Raw genomic sequence first — 18,440 nt, forward strand, 5'->3', positions numbered from 1 at the left:
GCCAATACCTTCTTCTTCTTCCTCTTGGTAATTATTAAGTGTCTAGGTGCTCGTTTCCCATCGAAAAAACACCTTCCAGCCTTGCTTCTATGTAAAGATTCACGTATTTCTTGTAATCCCTAGTTTCCAATTATCCAGTTTTAAAGAAAGCAGTTTGCCTATACCTAAGAGTAATTTTGGTGTCCTTTTGTCAGCAGACAATTACAGAAATGGATAACCTGCCTCCCGAAGAAGAAGAAACAAACATGCCAGCACTGAAAGGCCTGCCTCCTCACAAAGACGTCAAAACCGTTCGCAGAAGATTCTTTGCTCCGCACCTTTATCGTGTTAAGGGAGAAATCCAATTAACTATCGCACACACGCCAACGTCAGCACGCTGCAACCGACATCGCACGGATAAAGACCGTCATAGGCAAAAATGAGCATGGTAATGAGGTCATTGCCCTGCTCAAATCCACTTTCATCGACAAAAGGACGTTATGCGCATAAATTAAGCGAGCTTGCTCGTTTCACCGCTGCTGCACAGCTATGCATTATCGCCTGCAGACTTTCTTCTTCTTCGCTTCTATGCATTCCACACTGTGTGTAGTAGCAGTAGCAGTATCTCCATCACTCTCTCTCTCTCTGCTGCTGCTGCTATGGTGTGATTCTGGTGAAAAATTCTGCATAATGAGCCCAGGGCCTCATGTGGAGGGAAAGAAGCAGTTTGGAAATCCAAGATAGAATTACAAGCGATTCTTTTCTTTCTTCTCCCCCCCCCCCTCGCCTTGACGATTACAAGATGATAACCTCCCGAGTCACATTGTGAGAGATTGCAGGAGATGATGATGCTGTCAGCTGATTGGAAGGACAGACAATCAGGTTTACATAAATTAACTCACAATCTTTAATCATAAAGAAAACAGGTGAAGATGACTACTGTGAAGGCAGTCGTATACATCCAATGCGAGGGCAGTTCGTAGCGGTAAAAACTGCTCTGTTTTCTGTCGTGGTGGCGCAAGAATACAGCTGAATTTGACTGAATTTGTATCCTTCCGTCTTAAAAAACTTAAACAATCAGTCCTGCTCTGGAGGACACACTGATTGACCAAATTGCTAAAACATCTCTGCAACTGATACTTCACAGTACAAATAGGTTTTCCAACAAAATGTTCAATATTTCACCGATATTGAACCACAAATCCAATGGAATATTTCTTTCCAGTCTGACCTAAAACAACATCTCCTTTGTTGGTACAAGTGGCTATGGCATTAAGTAATCCATATTAATACACTAAGGTATCTGTTTCTTTTAAACATTTTCTCATTGAGACTATTTTATGACAGAGCCACAAATATTTACTACTTTGAAAAACTGATGTATATTTTTCATCCACATTGTATATTTTTTTTTATCAAATAACACTTGTTCAACCACTTTCACAGGCAAAATATCTCTGTATTCTAGATAGAGGAGAAAGGGTGGGGAAGTTCCATGGGAATGTAAATGAATTATCGGAAAATTTATAAAACTAGAAAAAAAAGTCTACTTACAGCAACAGCTTCTGTTCTGTAATCGTCAGAACTCTCCTGACTTGATAGTTGGATTATAACTGGGCAAACTTGGTCAATCATGTCCCTGTGGTCTATTAACTCCTGCTCTAACAACACCAGAAGAGCAGCCTGACTTGTTTTTCGAACCTGCAGACAAAATCGTTTGAAAGTGTTATATTCTCTTGCTAAATATCATTTCCAATAAAAACCTCCAGCTTGGAACATACAGTACTGTACATCATACCAGGAGTTGTGTATTTTATGGGATTTTTTTTGTTGGGGGGCAGTGTGTGGGTAGGGGAGGGGGCTGAACTGTGGAGCTTTTACTATCACTGCCAACTACTTAGTAATGAAGCTTCATATTAGCAAGTTTCATATGCCAAACACAAACAATTGTTCTCAATCACATCACACGTTCATTGTGTGATTGCAGTCTTGTGAACTTTTTTTTCATATCCATCATAACCTAGTATGAAGGGAGGACTCTCAACAAGGTATCAAGCTTAATAACATCTTTTGAGACTTTTTTCTCTTCTTTCTTCAATAACCTTAATGGGTTTATGTACCTTTATTTCTCCTCTAACAGAGGAATAGTACTGTGAGTCTGTGACAAAGGAGAAAATACAGCTGCAAGACTGGTAATTATAGCAGCATTATCAAAAATACAGAGGAGGCAATTTAGGCTGTCAGTATAGGTGTGGCTGCATTGATGACCAAATGCAGAGTGGGACTTCAACCCAGAAAAGCTATGACACCTAGCAATCTCTCTCTCCTCTAAGCATGTCAATCATTTATTTGTCCTATTGAGTACTAATTATATTTTCAATTTTTTGTCAGCTTACCCATCAACCATTCGCCTGTGTACGTCTGTGTGTATGTATGTATATATGTATGCATCGTGGTGGTCACTGCTCAGTTAGGTATGGACTAGTACTGTGAATGATCATTTATAAGCAACTCAAATAATGGTACTAATCATTTATTTTGGGTGGGGGGGGATGTCTAATGTGAAATGACCCAAAACATGACTACATTTTTGATGCTGATATTCGAACTGTCTAAGTGGTCAAGTTGGAGAGGATAGAAATAAGTTCCATATTTTGTACATCCCATGGACATCAGAAAATGATAGGATTCTAAACTATCTCTACTAGAAGTGATATTTCAAAACTCAGTATCACCAAGGTTCTTCTATACCATCGAGTTATAAAATAAATATTAAATCATAAATAATAATAAAATAAGGAAATCACTTTTCTACCATTTTTTTTTTTTAAGGCCAGGTCAGTCGTCCCTTGTTTAACCCAACTGCTATTTAACTTGCGCATATTTTCGTCAACGTCATAGTGCTTTTTTGAGTGATTTTAACTATTGTACTGCTAGTGATGAGAGAAAGCATTTTCCCCTTCACAGTTAGCTTGCATACCACACAGAGCTGCTAGTTCAAGCACAGGTTAATGGCCTTAGCAAATAAATACTCTGTAACAGCGAGAAAATGCAAAATGTATTGCAGAAACTTCCGACAGAACTTAATTTATTAAGAAGAGGCAAAACAGTCTTCAGTCATTTTAGAGTGTTCGTTGATAAAAGTAAGGGGGCCCCTCCCGGCTTTTCAGGAAATAAAATGATCTTTGTTCGAAGCAAACCGTGAGGCCCCATGAGATGTTTTGGGTAGATCTTAAAATATTCGTTGCCTGCAGAAAATTGTACCGTCCTACTTCAAAAAAAAAAAAAATTTCCACACAAGTATAAATGACATAATTTGATATTTTTTATGTACTTCCCTCCCAAATAGTTGTATACAAGTAAGATATCTTTTGTAGAGGAAACTTTCATCTTTTAACTCTCTTTCCTGAAAGGAGCAAATCTATTTAAAATTGTTTTATTTTGGCAGACATTAATTGTTTTGTTTGTGGTTGACTTGGATATGTTTCTTCTGAAGACCCTTTTGTTATGAAGCTACTGACAATCGGACAAGGTTCCTTGTATCATTTCTCTGGACTAAAATTCATCCCCAAAAGATGGAGTACTGAGATGCAGACCAAGGACCTGAAATCTGATGAGGGAAGTCAACAATTCCCTAATGGTCTAATAATGGGCATTCAAGATCTAGTTCAGTTTAACTTACCTGGTTATTACCATCTGTCAAGTAGCGTACCACCGTTGGTAAAATAGTGTCGTGGATAGTATTGGGAAAGAAGTCCCTGTTTTCTGAACAGAACATAGCCAGGTGTGGGATTTGTTCCATCAACTCAGAACGAACCATTGGTTCTGAAAAAAGGAAAAGAAAAAAGGAAAAGGAGTAAAATTGATGTCTGCTAGAAAGAAACCTCTTTGAAACTAAACCAGGCACTTTCTATCTAACTTGAACTTCTAAAGTACATTGCACCATCCATCATAATATAAAAGAACCATAACCTGCTGTTTGTCTCTTAACATAAAACATGATGTAAAGAAATCAGACCCACAGAACTTTGTGGGGAAAATTTGGCTTTGGGAGTAGTCATGGTAACTCCACCAACAAATCAAAACAGTAATTTGATCATCACATTGTTATGATCTTACAGATAGATACCAAGGATACATGTTAAAAACAGAGAGAAGTTCGCTTATTACAAAGCAAGTTTCATGTCCACTATGGTACACTGATCCCTTTCAAACTTGGAACTTTCTTCTAGCCTTCATAAAACTACAACTTACATTGTGGACGCTGTTTCAGCTAAACAACATCACAGTTAGTGACTGAATAGTACGCTCCTATGAGAATACTACCCAAGCACACCAAATCTAACACCAATCAGCTGAAATAATAATATAGGCCTGACCTTAAAGCAGCATTTTGCGTCCTTTTCTATGATTTTTCTCAACCTCACTGATTCCACTTTGCCATAACGACATACATAACTAGCTAATCTATTTATATTTTACTTCAAATGGTGGCATAAAAGTCGAAAAATTTGCAACTTTCAACTTTGTTGTTCTCCTAGATATTTTCCGTTGGGAACCCAATAAACCTCGCCCATAATATGAATATTTAAACACTACGAACGTCATTGACAGATACGTAATATAACACCACGCTTGATTTGTGTACAGTCTATATGGCAGTTGTACCAGGGAGTTGCATAACAACTCCCTGGTACAACCAACGCGAAGTCTTGAATCTATTTTTAGCAACGGCTCATAACTAAACCTGCATCTCTGATTGGTTGAATTCAAACTAGTGGGTTTGGCGGAATTGTATGCGATTAATTTTAACTGTGAAATTTGTCGAGGACACTCTTCTCATTTATCGACATAAATCGTTAATTACTCGCTAATTAACGCTCTTGGCAGGGTGAAACTTGGATGGTATCTTAGATTGCTGTTTTATGATTGATACATGTAAAAAAATCGATGCACATGTTAAAAAAGTGGAAAAAAGGCACCCAACGCAAAATGCTGCTTTAAGAAGTATCTCCTAGGCTCTTGGTTGGCAGTTCTAACCAAATTCTTCTACAGTGTTACTCAAACTAAGTGTTCAATTGATCAACCCAAAGACAAACCTCATATACTGCATCAAATAATTGTCTTCTTTCATTTCTGATATTTATTTATATTATTTTTCTTCCCAACACATTTTATTCTAATATTAATCATTAAGAAAAAGCAAAATAAGCAATTTATAAAAATCTGAAATGTAACTTTATCAAATCTTCTCAATGAAAGCTGCTTTAAATGAGCAAAATAACCCCCGCAAAAAACATTATTGTGCAATTTGCAAAGGGCAGGAGCCGACCGATTTGTGGAACAAAATATTGATTAACTTAATTCTCAAAAACTAACAGAAATATGAAAAAGATTTATTTAACTACTCCTTGAATGGGTATTTGGTATAAAGTTTGATCCAGTCCAACACTTTTTACCTCCAGACCACATTACTTTGATGCATCAGACATTGATTTCTCATCAAACCTCTGATATACTACTGCTGCGTAGGGCATTATTTTAACATCCCTGATTCTATGCTTGTGGAGATTCCTAGAGACCCTCTTAACTCTTTCCATCGATGATGATACAGCACAGTACAAACAAACTACAACACGTGGCTGTAAGGCACATGTTCATAGTCCTGACCTCACATTTTAAGACAAACGTCCCTAATGGGCATCCTATTTTACCATCACTAGCTTGTGCCTCCCTCTGTATTGAAGCATAGGAGATGAGGAAGTCTGAGGAATTCATTAAGCCTACACCGCAAACAGAACGAACCTTCATGAAATTCTAAATGCCAAAATTTGAACCTGACAGGAGGAGGCTAATATATGTATCTTTTTGCCATCTGTGTGGGATGTGCTTGAGCAACCAACCTCACACATTTTATAAAGGTTATTGCTTCACCAGAGCAATGACTTGGTAAGAATCCATCCGTAGCAATAGCAAAGTCCAATTCAAGGAAAAGGAACTATGACAAAGAGGTGTACTAGAGGAAAATCATGAGTAGTACTGTACTAGCAACACAATCATGATAAACCACTTATACATCTTACATCTTATACACTTATACATACGGTTAGTGGTTTTTAAACCTTAACACACGTTTTGCATTTGTCCCCCCCCCCCAGGGTCTTAACCAAATGTACCGGGACCAGACTGTAATTATTCCGAGTTGTTAATATTCAATATTCAGCTGGCAGCGGTTCCATCATATATTTTTACTGTCACTGCACTCCTCTACTGTCATAGAGGTGTGTGAGCTAACAGAGACACAAGAGAAAGAGATGCTACCATTTACATATATTTGAAGTTGGTGACTTCATGATTTATTGGCGTTTGCTGGCTGAAACTGTGAACTACTGCATGTTTGAAATAAACTTAGTCCAAAACTATTAAATGTAACCCTCTCTATATTGCTATGGACTATGGCAAGTCCACTGATGTAAATAATAGATAAAATGTAAAACTACTTTAAATAGGTAAGGACCAAATATGAGCTAGACAGGATGTTACTCTGGCCTCAGGTTGACATGCTCCTCCAAAGAAACAGAGGCAGGGTTATTGTAAAACAACACTATGACATTACTAATGACATCTCACTAATTGTTACTTTCTTCCCTAGAGAGATCTGAGCAGATAATGGGTGCACAGCCAGGCATAATGTTTCTGTTGTAGAGAGTTACTGAGTAAGTGATGGGACTTGGACAAGTATATAACCATGCCTTATGTTTTAAGCTACAGTTAATAGGAACTATTTGCAACCCTTCTTGGCAGTGTGATGTAGGAGGACTTCTTGTCTCTGCTACTAGCTAAGAGATTGTACAGGTACACTTGAGGGAGAACGGGCAGATAGTGGTAAAATGCTCTCTGTTATAGTACTGATAATGTTACAAACCAAAAGAAAGTTTGGTCCATATCTAGAATGAAACCTGACTAGCCAGCTGAAATCATTATGGAATTTTCAAAGTATCTCATTGCATCAAAACAAAATTATCAAAATCCATTCAACTCTCCAGATGCATTATCCACCAAGAAATGGTTTCAAAAGAATCGGGAATTGACCTTGATGGACAGATATAACTTAACACTAAGTTTTATCTCTAAACTTTACAATTTTGACTGTGCTTGACATTACTGTACTTGTCACTGTGGTAGCAGTCTTGATGAAAAGAATAGATACAGAAACTAGCCAAATGAGTTCTTCACCTGATTACTACCACATCCATTAATGAGAAGCTAAAGAATGTTATCATTTACCTATATCTTCCGAGAGGCACACCAGTACCTTCAACCCTTCTTCGAGATCTTCATGGTTGGTAAAAATGGCCCTCAGGGTGTCCAGAAGGTTCCTGGCAACCATTTGCCTGTAATTAAAAGAGAATATCATTATAGTTACAGTGCATTCATTGATGTGTCATAAATCATTCAAGTTACTAGGAACTAATTATACAAAATTAATTAGTTATTACCGCCATGTTTGCTACCTGACGGTCTGTCGATTTGTTAGTTCAATACTTGATCGTTGTTATTTATCTCTAAGGATTCCAAAAACTCCACCAACATGAGTCTAGAAGGACATGATATCATGGAGAATCTACCAATCACTAATAACTAGTTTGGAGACAGCAACCCCCTCCCCTCCATGAAAAGCAACCAACTCCTACACCCCTAACTTACAAACTAGTCCCCTGGCAGTGATGGTGTGACTTAATTTAACAGCTGAAAAACCTTCTTGACGTGCCTCACAAACCAATTTCAACCCATTCTTTTTATGTCTCACACGAACAATCCATTATCACATTATCACTTCTAAGACAAATCGGGAATTTTCGTTAAGTATCAGATCATATCATTTCTTTCTGTCTCACAGACAGATAATTATGGAAAATATTCTCGGTCACTAACATCTTCCAAAAAAGTAAGTCTAAATACTGCATGTCCCACTCCTACAGTAGGCACATACAGTACTCAATAGTCTATTTGTACACTGATCTACATTGCTGCCATCACTTCCCAAGTTTTATTTGAAACGTTTTCATTTTTATTCCAAGTCTATAATCTCTGGAATTTTGAAATTTCTGACCAAGACTAATTCAATTCTCTGATGCCAGTTTCCTGTTCTAGATTCAAAAGAAGCCAGCTGAAAAAACAATTTCTTATTTAGCCTTTAAAACGATATTTGATCTTTACTGTAATATCATGGTTTTGACCCCTAAGCCTTTTTTTTTTGCCTTACAATACCACAAATTAATGTTATCTAGTTATTTAACATTTTCTTGCTAAATTAAATAAAATATATGTCTATGAAATCATTCTGATTATAGATAATAAAAAAATTATCCATAACAAATCAGCCACTTTCATGAGAACCATCCCTACAGACAGACAAAATGCCATTCTTTATGTAAGCATGGTTAACAGTAACAAGGCTCCTGAAAATGGTACCAACCCCACCAAGAACTGAACACCACAAATATCAAAACATGTCCATAAATGGTGTTGCAAGATGTCATTTTCAATCAGGCCACATTCCAGGTATGTGCACAGTAGTGTTCAAACTACAGCTCATTGCTAATTCCTCTATTATTTGTGGGTATGTGCTCTCTTTGTGTGAGTCTTTTAATATTATGTTAAGAAGGGGGGGGGGGGAAATTTTTCTTGGTGGGAACCAGTTTTATGAAACTTTATATGGGAATCATTGTGCATATATATCAGGACTTGTTAAATTATAGTTTTGATTTGAGCTATTTTGATTATTATTTTATTTGACTTCTTCTCAACTCTAACTTGGGCTGTAGTGAATTTGGGTAGGTCGTGGTTAACACTAGTATAAAAGAAAGATCAGTTAAGGTCTGATACTTCTCTATGTAGTCATGAAGATTTTCTAGCAATTCATCTGGAAACTAAAAACCACTTACATGCGTTATACATGGAGTGAGAGAAGTTGCAATGTAGATGCAAACCACATGCTTGAAAATGACATCTCCACCTCCAATATATGCACAAATGTTTGGGAAGCGTTCATTTTCTCACATTTTCACCCCTCATTATTACGAAAGGAACACCCCACTGAATCCAGACAAAGACACATCACTATGAACAAACACTGCACTTACTTTCTCAGTGCAATTTATATAAACTTTATATGATCATCTAACATACCTACGTATAATCTTTGGAGTGGTTTCATAATTTATAAGCAACTCTTCTCAAGGTGGGTTTAAGACTGGCAGTTTTTTTCTCCTCTTTTTTCTCACAGCCACAAATTACCACTATCCATTTTTTTTGCTTGAAATGTCACCCATCAAGAGAAGGAATCGTTAAGCCGAGTGTGAAATTCTGAGAGAAGCGGACTTATCCAGCCAAGGGAAAACTTAATAAGGAAATTAGTCTAGAATGAATCTATGCACTAGGCAGTAGTGGCTTCATACACTCTTAGCCTGTGGCAATCATTATGGCATGGCAGCACAATGGCTGGGTGAGAAACTCTTCAGTGTTAAAGACACTGGAAACAAAAAAGATGAAAGGGAAGAGATGATTTCCTGCCTAAAAAGCTGATTGCATTTTCACAGCATTTTATAATGAGGTAATTTATCTCTTGTGTGAAAAAATACTGCGCTATCAGGTGTTCTGAGTCTTTGCTATTAATACAGTAAGGTAAATGGTGGATGGTTCAAGCAATGTGCTAAAAAAAAAAAATTTAAGTTAAAATATATTAACTCTTAATGGAGATGATGAAGGTTACTACTGTTCGATGGATATAATAATACATGGTACCATTTCATACAACTGCTGAAACAGTGTGAGATGCCCAAGAAAATGCTGTGAAGGTGACAAGGGTACCATTTTAACTCTGTTTGTCAAATTCACTCAGTTGAAAGATTTGACAGGCTAAAAGCTTCTGATTCATGCGCTGCTGTCACCGATGAGACAAACTTCCATACTCTGCCTCTGAATCAACTTTTCTGGCAATTGTGGTTCAACTTTTAATCATAACTCTACACTCAAATCTAATAACATTGTAGTCCATTAGCTAATCAGTCAAGCTTAATTTGAAATAATGATGCAAAAGTTGAGGTCAAGTTTCCCAGTTGGGCTTTTCACATAGATATGTGATAGACTAATACCTGGAAAGTGCCTGCGAAAGCAACATTTTCAAACTGAGTGGATTTCCAAACCGCTTAGCTATTAGAGAGTTAGTCTTATATTGAGTAATTGACAGACTGTGTTAGGTTAAATTGGCATCCAACACAATCAGTGAGTGGCTTTGACTGTGTGGCCTCTTTTCCAAGCTACTATCATCACCGGTATTGCAAACGTCTTTCTCAGTATTGCAGCGGTCCTTATAGTAACCCAATTAACTACTTAAGAGCTTGGGGCAAACTAACCCAAGAAAAAGAATTATATTAGCTTCTTAGCACATATCAATCTTCGACATAGTAGACCAGAACACAGCAATTCTCTCTACAAAACTTACTCCCTTGGAAATGGAAAGCTCTTCCCAAAGAATTATACCTTGGGACTGATGATGTATAAAAGGTCAGTCTTTGGAGCAGATGGCAAAGCTGTTGTGCCTGTAAAATGTAAGTTAATACTTGTAGAATCAAACCTGATCCAACACATTAGAGAATCAGCAGATATAGGGTAGGTTTTCATAAAAAAAAACAAAAAAACAGACACATTGGGGACAAAATGATGAACTTACCTATTGAAGACATTGTCACTGTCCCAGTACTTTTGTAACCTGCCAAGAGGAGAGAGTGTTTCTTCTTGAGTGGGGTAGAACCCGGTGGAGACCATGGACAATCCATCGTCTGCTTCATCTCCAACTGAAAGCAAAAACAAAACAAAACTTTGAAAATAATGAAAAGAGTCGATCACCTCTGAAGAAAGTAAATGTGAAGGAATCGCACCTCTGCTGAAGAATTTACTTTTGATTAGGAATTTTATGGAAAACCATCCATCTACAAAATATGCTGACTACTTCAGATCGGGTCCAGGAACTACTGTAGCTATGAGCAATTTCTGCAGTGTTTAGCTGCATAGGATACCCACCACCTGTTGCCTTATAAAACCCCAACTTTATCACGCTCTTACAAACTGCCTGCCCAGCTTGAATACTTTTCCTTTTGTAGGAACTGACCAGTTTCAATATTCCTAAGCTGACAAGATCCCACATGTACACTACTGTGTATTCACAGTGGAGTAACACATGAGGTGAGGTATGTCCAAGACAGTGTTTACAGCCAGTACTATCTGCTGATGAAAGGTACATACAAAAATTGCAGAGAAAGCTTACGGTACATACCACGCATGCACCTTACAGCACAGGATGTTAGCACTAACTGCTGTTGAGTTTTAACCGCACAAATACTGTAGTGTCAAAGGCACACACTATACAGTAGAAATTAGCGTGTATTATCTCGACTACACTTCCACTTTCCAATAAGGTTGTACTGTATGATGTTAATAACTTCCTACTAACCTGACTCTCTCGTCAAGCTTTAAGTCACAGCGATTAAATGAGAGTTATAAAAATCCTGACATGCATATTGTTTCCTTCTGTCTGGGCAATATCCCCCACACAGTTTTACTGTTACTAAGTACAGTATCTTGGATAGTCACAACTGTACAGTGTGTATGTATATGCAGTACATATAATGTACAGAAAGTTGCCACGGTCTTGAAAATTGCCTTCCTGTTTTACGGCTCTACGTGCACTTCAGATTAATTATCAAGAAATATGAGATGAACCTTACAAAAAAAATAGCACACAGCTGTTGAATCTAATATCAACTTATTTCCCTAATTAAGAAAACAACATAAGTAATTCTTTCAAAGATACACTATTGATTAGCTTTAGTATCATGAGTAGTAGGTAATAAGTAATAACGTATGGCTTGGAATTACCAGCTAAGCTAGAGAACACACATGAGGGGTTTCTTATGATGCAGTACTTCAAAATGCAGACGAGCAGTTTTGTTACATCTTATTACCTAGAATAGAAACCCCCCCCCCATCTCACCTGGACAGAAAGCAACACGCATTAAGTATCCTAGATCAACATCTGACTTTCATATCTTTTCCTGATGGGAAAGTGGGTACCATATCCCCATCTGCTGTCGCAACACAAGAAGACCACAAAGGTTTTCTTTATTTTGTCAAGTTAGATCTCACTTTAAAAACAAAACTAATTAACAGCTTCTTAGAATAACCACAGCTTTTCAAAGTGCAGCAGCTTTGTTACTGAAAGGCCACAGAATTGCAGAAACGAAAGCGAGTTACTTTCAGCATTGAGTAATTCAAACAGCTGATTTTTATAACCCAGTAAATATTGGTAAATGCGAGTAACGATCTGATCTCTAACAATTTTAACCAGACAGGTTTCATTTTGGACTTTGATCTTTGGACTGTGTATTCTCTCGGTATGCCTCTGTAAGCATGTCTTGCTGAGCATGTTTTGCACGTACCATTTGCTTCCTAAAATGTTCTGATCCCTGAAGACTCTGTCCTTGCCATGTTACATAAATGATAATGTCAAGTACAGTAGTATTATCATCAAGAATGTGCATGAACGACAATAATTTGTACTTAGTCACCCCATTTTGTCAGTGAAGGTCTCGGCAGAGAGTGCCTTGTGAGATGGAAGAGTCCATTGTTTGCAGTGATGCAGTCTAATTATATACTCAATTAAACTGTACAAAGTCCAGACATTAGCTCAGCTGGAATGGACTTGGGATAGCACTGAACTTACAAGGACGACTTTGTGCACAAACTATTGATCAGCTACTACATAACTCCATGTACTGAATCTATACAAAATTCTAAAAATACTCTTGTAGGAAAACACCAGGATAAATTTGCCTCTCTTGATCCACTAAGAACAGATATAGGTTTCCTAAATCAAGTGGCGTCAAGGTATACCTTTGTGCGTTACACAGAAAAAGGCTTAAAACCATGCTTGATCTCAGCTGTGCCTAAATTACCAACCTGTCAGAAACTGAGTTCCATTTACCCACTACTAGGAGTCTTGTGCATACAGTATAGCCATGTACCCACTACTAGGATTCTTGTGCACTTAACATGTATGCAAAGATTTTATTTCTATGTTATTAATATAGCACCAACTTTGAATACACCACAACAGCAGCACAGGTAAACGTGTAGTACTGTGGTATAGACCATACTACATACATAGCATGCTCCATAGAGTACATGCTACAACCTGTACACCAGTCTAAAACATTGGCTAGATCAAATACACCTAATTTATACACATGTATGTATTTTTCATGATGGTGCAGCCTGTTCAGTAACTCGATGCGCTGCTCCAATGAGGAAGTAGTGTTTCCTTTGCTTCCTTCCAGCAAGGCTTAATAAACCCAAGAAATCTGGGTCTACAGAATAACAGGATATTCTGTTAACTGGCTAATTGTTTTAGTAGCAGCACACTACACATTGCAAAGTTTGAATGATGCAATGCACATTGCAAAGTTTAAATGATGCACTGACCCTGTACTGATGCTAATCAGATATATCATTGGGGAACCATATGTTTCTAACAATACAATAGTGTAAACCATCACTGCTTAGTACTCCTTCACTTACATTGCTTGTGTGGTTAGGACCCTTATAACATTGCCTTCTATGACCGATTCATTTTATGCACAAATTAACAGTGATTACTGTAAAACTGAATGTGTCAGTGAAAAGTAATTGTACACATGAACAGGGAAACATAATGGCACACAGGAGCATTTGACCAATTCCTATACCTTTAGTTAACTTGGTAGATTTACAGCCTTGTATACCACAAACTATGAAAATCATTTAGCACACAAAAATATCATCTACAGATATCCTGCCAGACTGATTTAAAAGAAATGGTTTAATGGTTTACAACATTTTCAAGCATCCAAATATAATCATAAATTTATCTTTCAGCTGCATTGTATAAGCAACCCAATAAGGACATACCTTAGTAACTGCAAATTGTGACTACTAATGTAGAACTCATTTCTGTGTCAAACAACCATGCACAATCTACTACAGCTTAAAAATACAACATGATACAAGAAGTTATGTCATATTATGAAATTATTTTTCAAGTCAGAGCTTTCCTCTTCTGAAATGTTTTAAAAATAACGTAAAACAAGTTGCTGTTCTTGGTACTTACATATTTACACAAGGTGTAACAATTTTAGCCCAACATGCCAGCCAAAGATCCACATCATGTGTCTGCCTCCCAATGTACCACACTGAAATGGTCTTATCTTCCACTGCTTACACCCAGCCAATTCAAACTGAACCATGTGGCCCAAGCTACACACACTATCTTCCTTTGTGTAAATATATAAACCCCTGCCTTTTTTTTTTCTCTCCCTCCCTCCCTTTGTTCTTTATAACAGATGGTTTACCCAGCAACATGTTCACAGCAATCTTTTATCTCTAAAGAGGCTGGTAAGCTAATTTACACATACAGCTAGCTCCCTTTACTAAATAACCTCTACTAATACACTATTTCCTTTGTTCAGCTATTATTACAAGGTGACAAGGTCCAAGCCAGCCATAAGCCAACCACACCACAATGAATGTACAATTCCCTTATCAACAACACAGATCAGCTGTATTGCTAACTTATATACTTGCTTATTCCTGGATGAATACACTTCCTATGGTCAAAGCTTAATACCTTCCTGTGAGGTCTACCTGGCCTGTAGGATTTCTTTCTTTTTTTATCACCTTTTCTGATAAAAATAAATGTAATAAACCTCCCCATACACTACTTCGGCTAATGATGTATCTTTTTCATATATATGGGAGCTAGTACACTGACTAAAGTATAAAGTATAGGCACATGATGCATATATCCTATAAGGGAAGTAAATAGTGACTGCAATACATTGGTCCTTGTAGTTCTCTTTGTATGGTGAAGTGAAATCGTGTTACAATATTGATTCAGTGCTTCCATGTATAAACACACATCAGCTTAAAAGTTTATTGGAGCTGGAAATACAGATTAAGAATGATTTTCATTCAAGGAAAGTTTTTTTCTAATTCCTTTGTCAAATATGAATTGGAAGTCACCACTGGATCTCAAATTCATGGACAGGGTTTAGAAGACTTCAGATTGCCTGAGGAATGAGGGTTGTGTATCACATTTAGAACAACTAAATTAATAAAAAAATTCAATGAACAGGTGAAGTCGGTGAAATTCAGGGATTACTGGAAAGCAGAGGAGGGAGGGAAAAATCCTCTAGGCTACAAAAAGAAATAAAAGATTGGTAATAGTTTTAGAAAAGATAGCCTTGAACCCTTGTTTCAGTCAGAACGAGTTATTCATTTCAGAGATGATTAATATTAAAATTTTGTGACAGATATAAATCACTGGAGAAATGATAAATCCAACAAACTACAGACATGCTTCCAGAGAACATAGATCTGAATTTGGTCTAAGGTTTCTGGAAATTCAACCAAACCTTTCAAATTCTAATACAAATAAGAAAGGTTTTATTCGACACTCTGCAAGTAGGTACATTTTCACTTTCACTCTTCAATATTGTCCCACAACTACCAAAACTTACGAAAACAGACAAGGGTCCAAGAAAACTTTGCATCACAGAATAAATTAAGATCCACTCAAAAGGTTAACTTGTTTGTGCCTATCATCATCAGCATACATGTACTACCTACAAGAATACCATTTCACTAAACACCACCGAACCATTGACCACTGGGATTAGTTTCTTCAATGCTAACCCCCACCGATCACTACTTGCAACGACATATTCATGAGCAGAATGAGAGAATCTTGGCCGCCCGCCCACGAATAGTAAGCTAGCTGACTTCATCCGTCCAAACGAAAGACTCTACTGACGACATCAAAACCGATGTGATATTCTCCCCGTTGAAAAACCTACACCCCCGTTCGTCGTTTCATCAACATGCATAGCGTACAGTAGAATGGGTACACTAATCAAATTAAGAGAATGTCCCCGGGCGGAACTGTACTGTAATCAATACGGCAAAAGAGAAAGAAACCTTCCAGATACCATCCAGCATCTGCTGCCCGTCTCCTGAAGCGACAACTTCTAACAAATTAATAAAGAATCCATCTCTCTTTCAAACTAAATTCAAAGCTTTTAGCCAAATGAAAAATGACCCAAATAACACTGCCGTTTTCAAAATTTTTGAAAAAGAAATTGCATTGGGCATCTTCACGCTGACAAACAAGCAGTCTGACAATGAGCAAACCATGGACTTTATAGGCCGCATTTAGCTCTGTATAGATGTAACAAACATGTCTCTCTTCTCAAAGCTATTGAAGTGTGGGGGGGGTTGCCCCATGCCACAATTTTTACGTTTTTCTTTCGGTGAGGTCTTTCATTCAATTTTATATGCCTCCAACAACCCTTGAAATGTAGTACGATATTAGTATGACAATTAATATTAAAGAATAATGAAAGTTATCAATTACTAAGTACTTCAGGAGAAGTATCTAGGAATGTCGCTATCATAGTTCCATCTCGTTGCAATTTAACAAATTTGGATTAATAATCTGCTAAGTTTATTTGAATTTCCAGAAATGATCCAAACCTCAAGCAGTAAAATACCGTAACAAATATAAGGGTCTCAGTGAAAAATACTGAAAACTGACCTACCTAGCTGTTTCCACATCTAAGGGATTCAATCTAACATGGTGATTCAAGTTTCAATATTTGGACAAAATTACCATGGATCAGTGAAAATTCAGATTGGCCAAAGAAATTGTTTTTTTTGTGTGTGTATGATGTAAAATTTAGGTTAACAGAATTTACAGGTTAAATAAAGCATTAAGAAATCAAATAGCTAGGATATATAACCTTTGTTGAACTCAAGGAAATGAAGTCTACCAGTTCAAAGCACTTAACATCAAAAGAGTCTTAAACACAGAAGTGTTCACGGAAATGACGATTGATGATTCAGCTGGTATTGCAAAGTAACAGGCAAACTTAACTACCCACCAAACTATTTTAAAATTGTAATTTATTCACAAATAAGTTTGATCGTGCAGCCCAAAAAAATTCAACTTTCTTTCACAACCTTCAACAAATTCTGACCAAATCAAAGGAAAAGTTTTATATAACAGTTTCCCTGGTCTGCCACTAACTTCTGAAGAATCAATTTTGGAAGGAACCAAGCTGGAAAATCACTGCAACATTTACAAACCAAATTTATTCATCACCCAACTGGCCAAATTTCCCTTGAAATCTCTTCTTTGCCAATTTCGTGATTGTATAGAGACGTATTCAAGGTACTATCTTCTGCTTCCCCCCTCCAAAAAAAATTCAATCCTTCATATCCCCTTCTCCCAACCAATTCTGGTTCAGATAGAGCCAACCATGATGGGAAGCCATATTCCCACTTGTAACATTGCTTGATTTGAGGATCAACATTACAATATTTGAATTTATTTGAAACTGAAACGGATGATCAATACAAATAGTATGCACATGACCAAAGACCATCACAATGTACAATAGCTAATACTACAAAGAAGATCAATGATTTCTCAGTAGATCATTATTTTAAAGCTATTCCTGATTTTGAGAATAACTGCAGAAAACTCATATGCAAAACAGCAAATTTTCTACAAAGAAGCAACTTAAAATATTACAAAGAAGACGCTCATAACTCAAAATTTACTGATAAAGCAACAACTATATCATATAGGAAGTGGAAGCACTAAAAATGATATAACCATAGATAGCTCTCTCCCCCCCCCCCCCCCAAGAAAAAGTCAAAACTAATCTGTAAACACCAAAGGTTCAAATTACATAAGAGAGTAGCAGCATATCACTTCCAAAATCTGAAATAATTCATTTACTATTTGAAATCACATAATGAACAGGCTAGTGTATAGCAAAGCTGTTAGAAACGGCCAATATGTCCAACACCTGGCATAACTACTTCTACTAGCAGTACTCGGAGAGAGAAATTCAAAGAACATGGATATGATTGACTTACTATGGAACAATACCCCAAATCTTGCCTTTCTCCTGTGTCCACATGGAAGAAGAAAAAAAAACCTTATTTTACTACGTACTTTGGCCGTCTCCTCCACTTGGCTCTCGAATCAATGGTCATATTTCTGACAGTTATCACTACTACTGCAAGCCGGCTCTACAAACTGAGAACTGTGCCTACTGCTGTTAATGTCTAACAATGAAAAGCTTGTATTATGCATGTAGCATCCAATGAGTCACTCAACACTAATAGCAGCAGCTCTGCTATGCATTTGCTCCCTCCAGAAAAATATTCAACTAATCACATCTCAGCCTCTCCCTTATTCTTTGCTGTTAGCTTCATGCATTAATCAAGACCAGAGGAGGCAGTCCTCCACACAGCCCAATGGCTGTGAATGCTAAGGATTGCAAGCAGGGACTACCAGC

The 18,440-nt window shown here is 37.2% G+C and overlaps 1 protein-coding gene across 1 annotated transcript in view; it reads right to left on the bottom strand.

Moving 5' to 3' along the window:
- The window catches only part of LOC139963713 (serine/threonine-protein phosphatase 4 regulatory subunit 1-like), a 60,590-nt gene that overhangs the window by 14,864 nt on the left and 27,286 nt on the right, over positions 1–18,440 (bottom strand). The window contains exons 2-5 of the mRNA XM_071964798.1: positions 10,715–10,838; positions 7,267–7,373; positions 3,662–3,804; positions 1,534–1,680 (exon numbers count right to left, since the gene is read on the bottom strand). Of these exons, the coding sequence (XP_071820899.1) occupies positions 1,534–1,680; positions 3,662–3,804; positions 7,267–7,373; positions 10,715–10,838 (521 nt within the window). The remainder of the gene's footprint in view (positions 1–1,533; positions 1,681–3,661; positions 3,805–7,266; positions 7,374–10,714; positions 10,839–18,440) is intronic.

This window comes from Apostichopus japonicus, chromosome 3, assembly GCF_037975245.1.
Source record: "Apostichopus japonicus isolate 1M-3 chromosome 3, ASM3797524v1, whole genome shotgun sequence".
Classification (NCBI taxonomy): Eukaryota; Metazoa; Echinodermata; class Holothuroidea; order Aspidochirotida; family Stichopodidae; genus Apostichopus; species Apostichopus japonicus.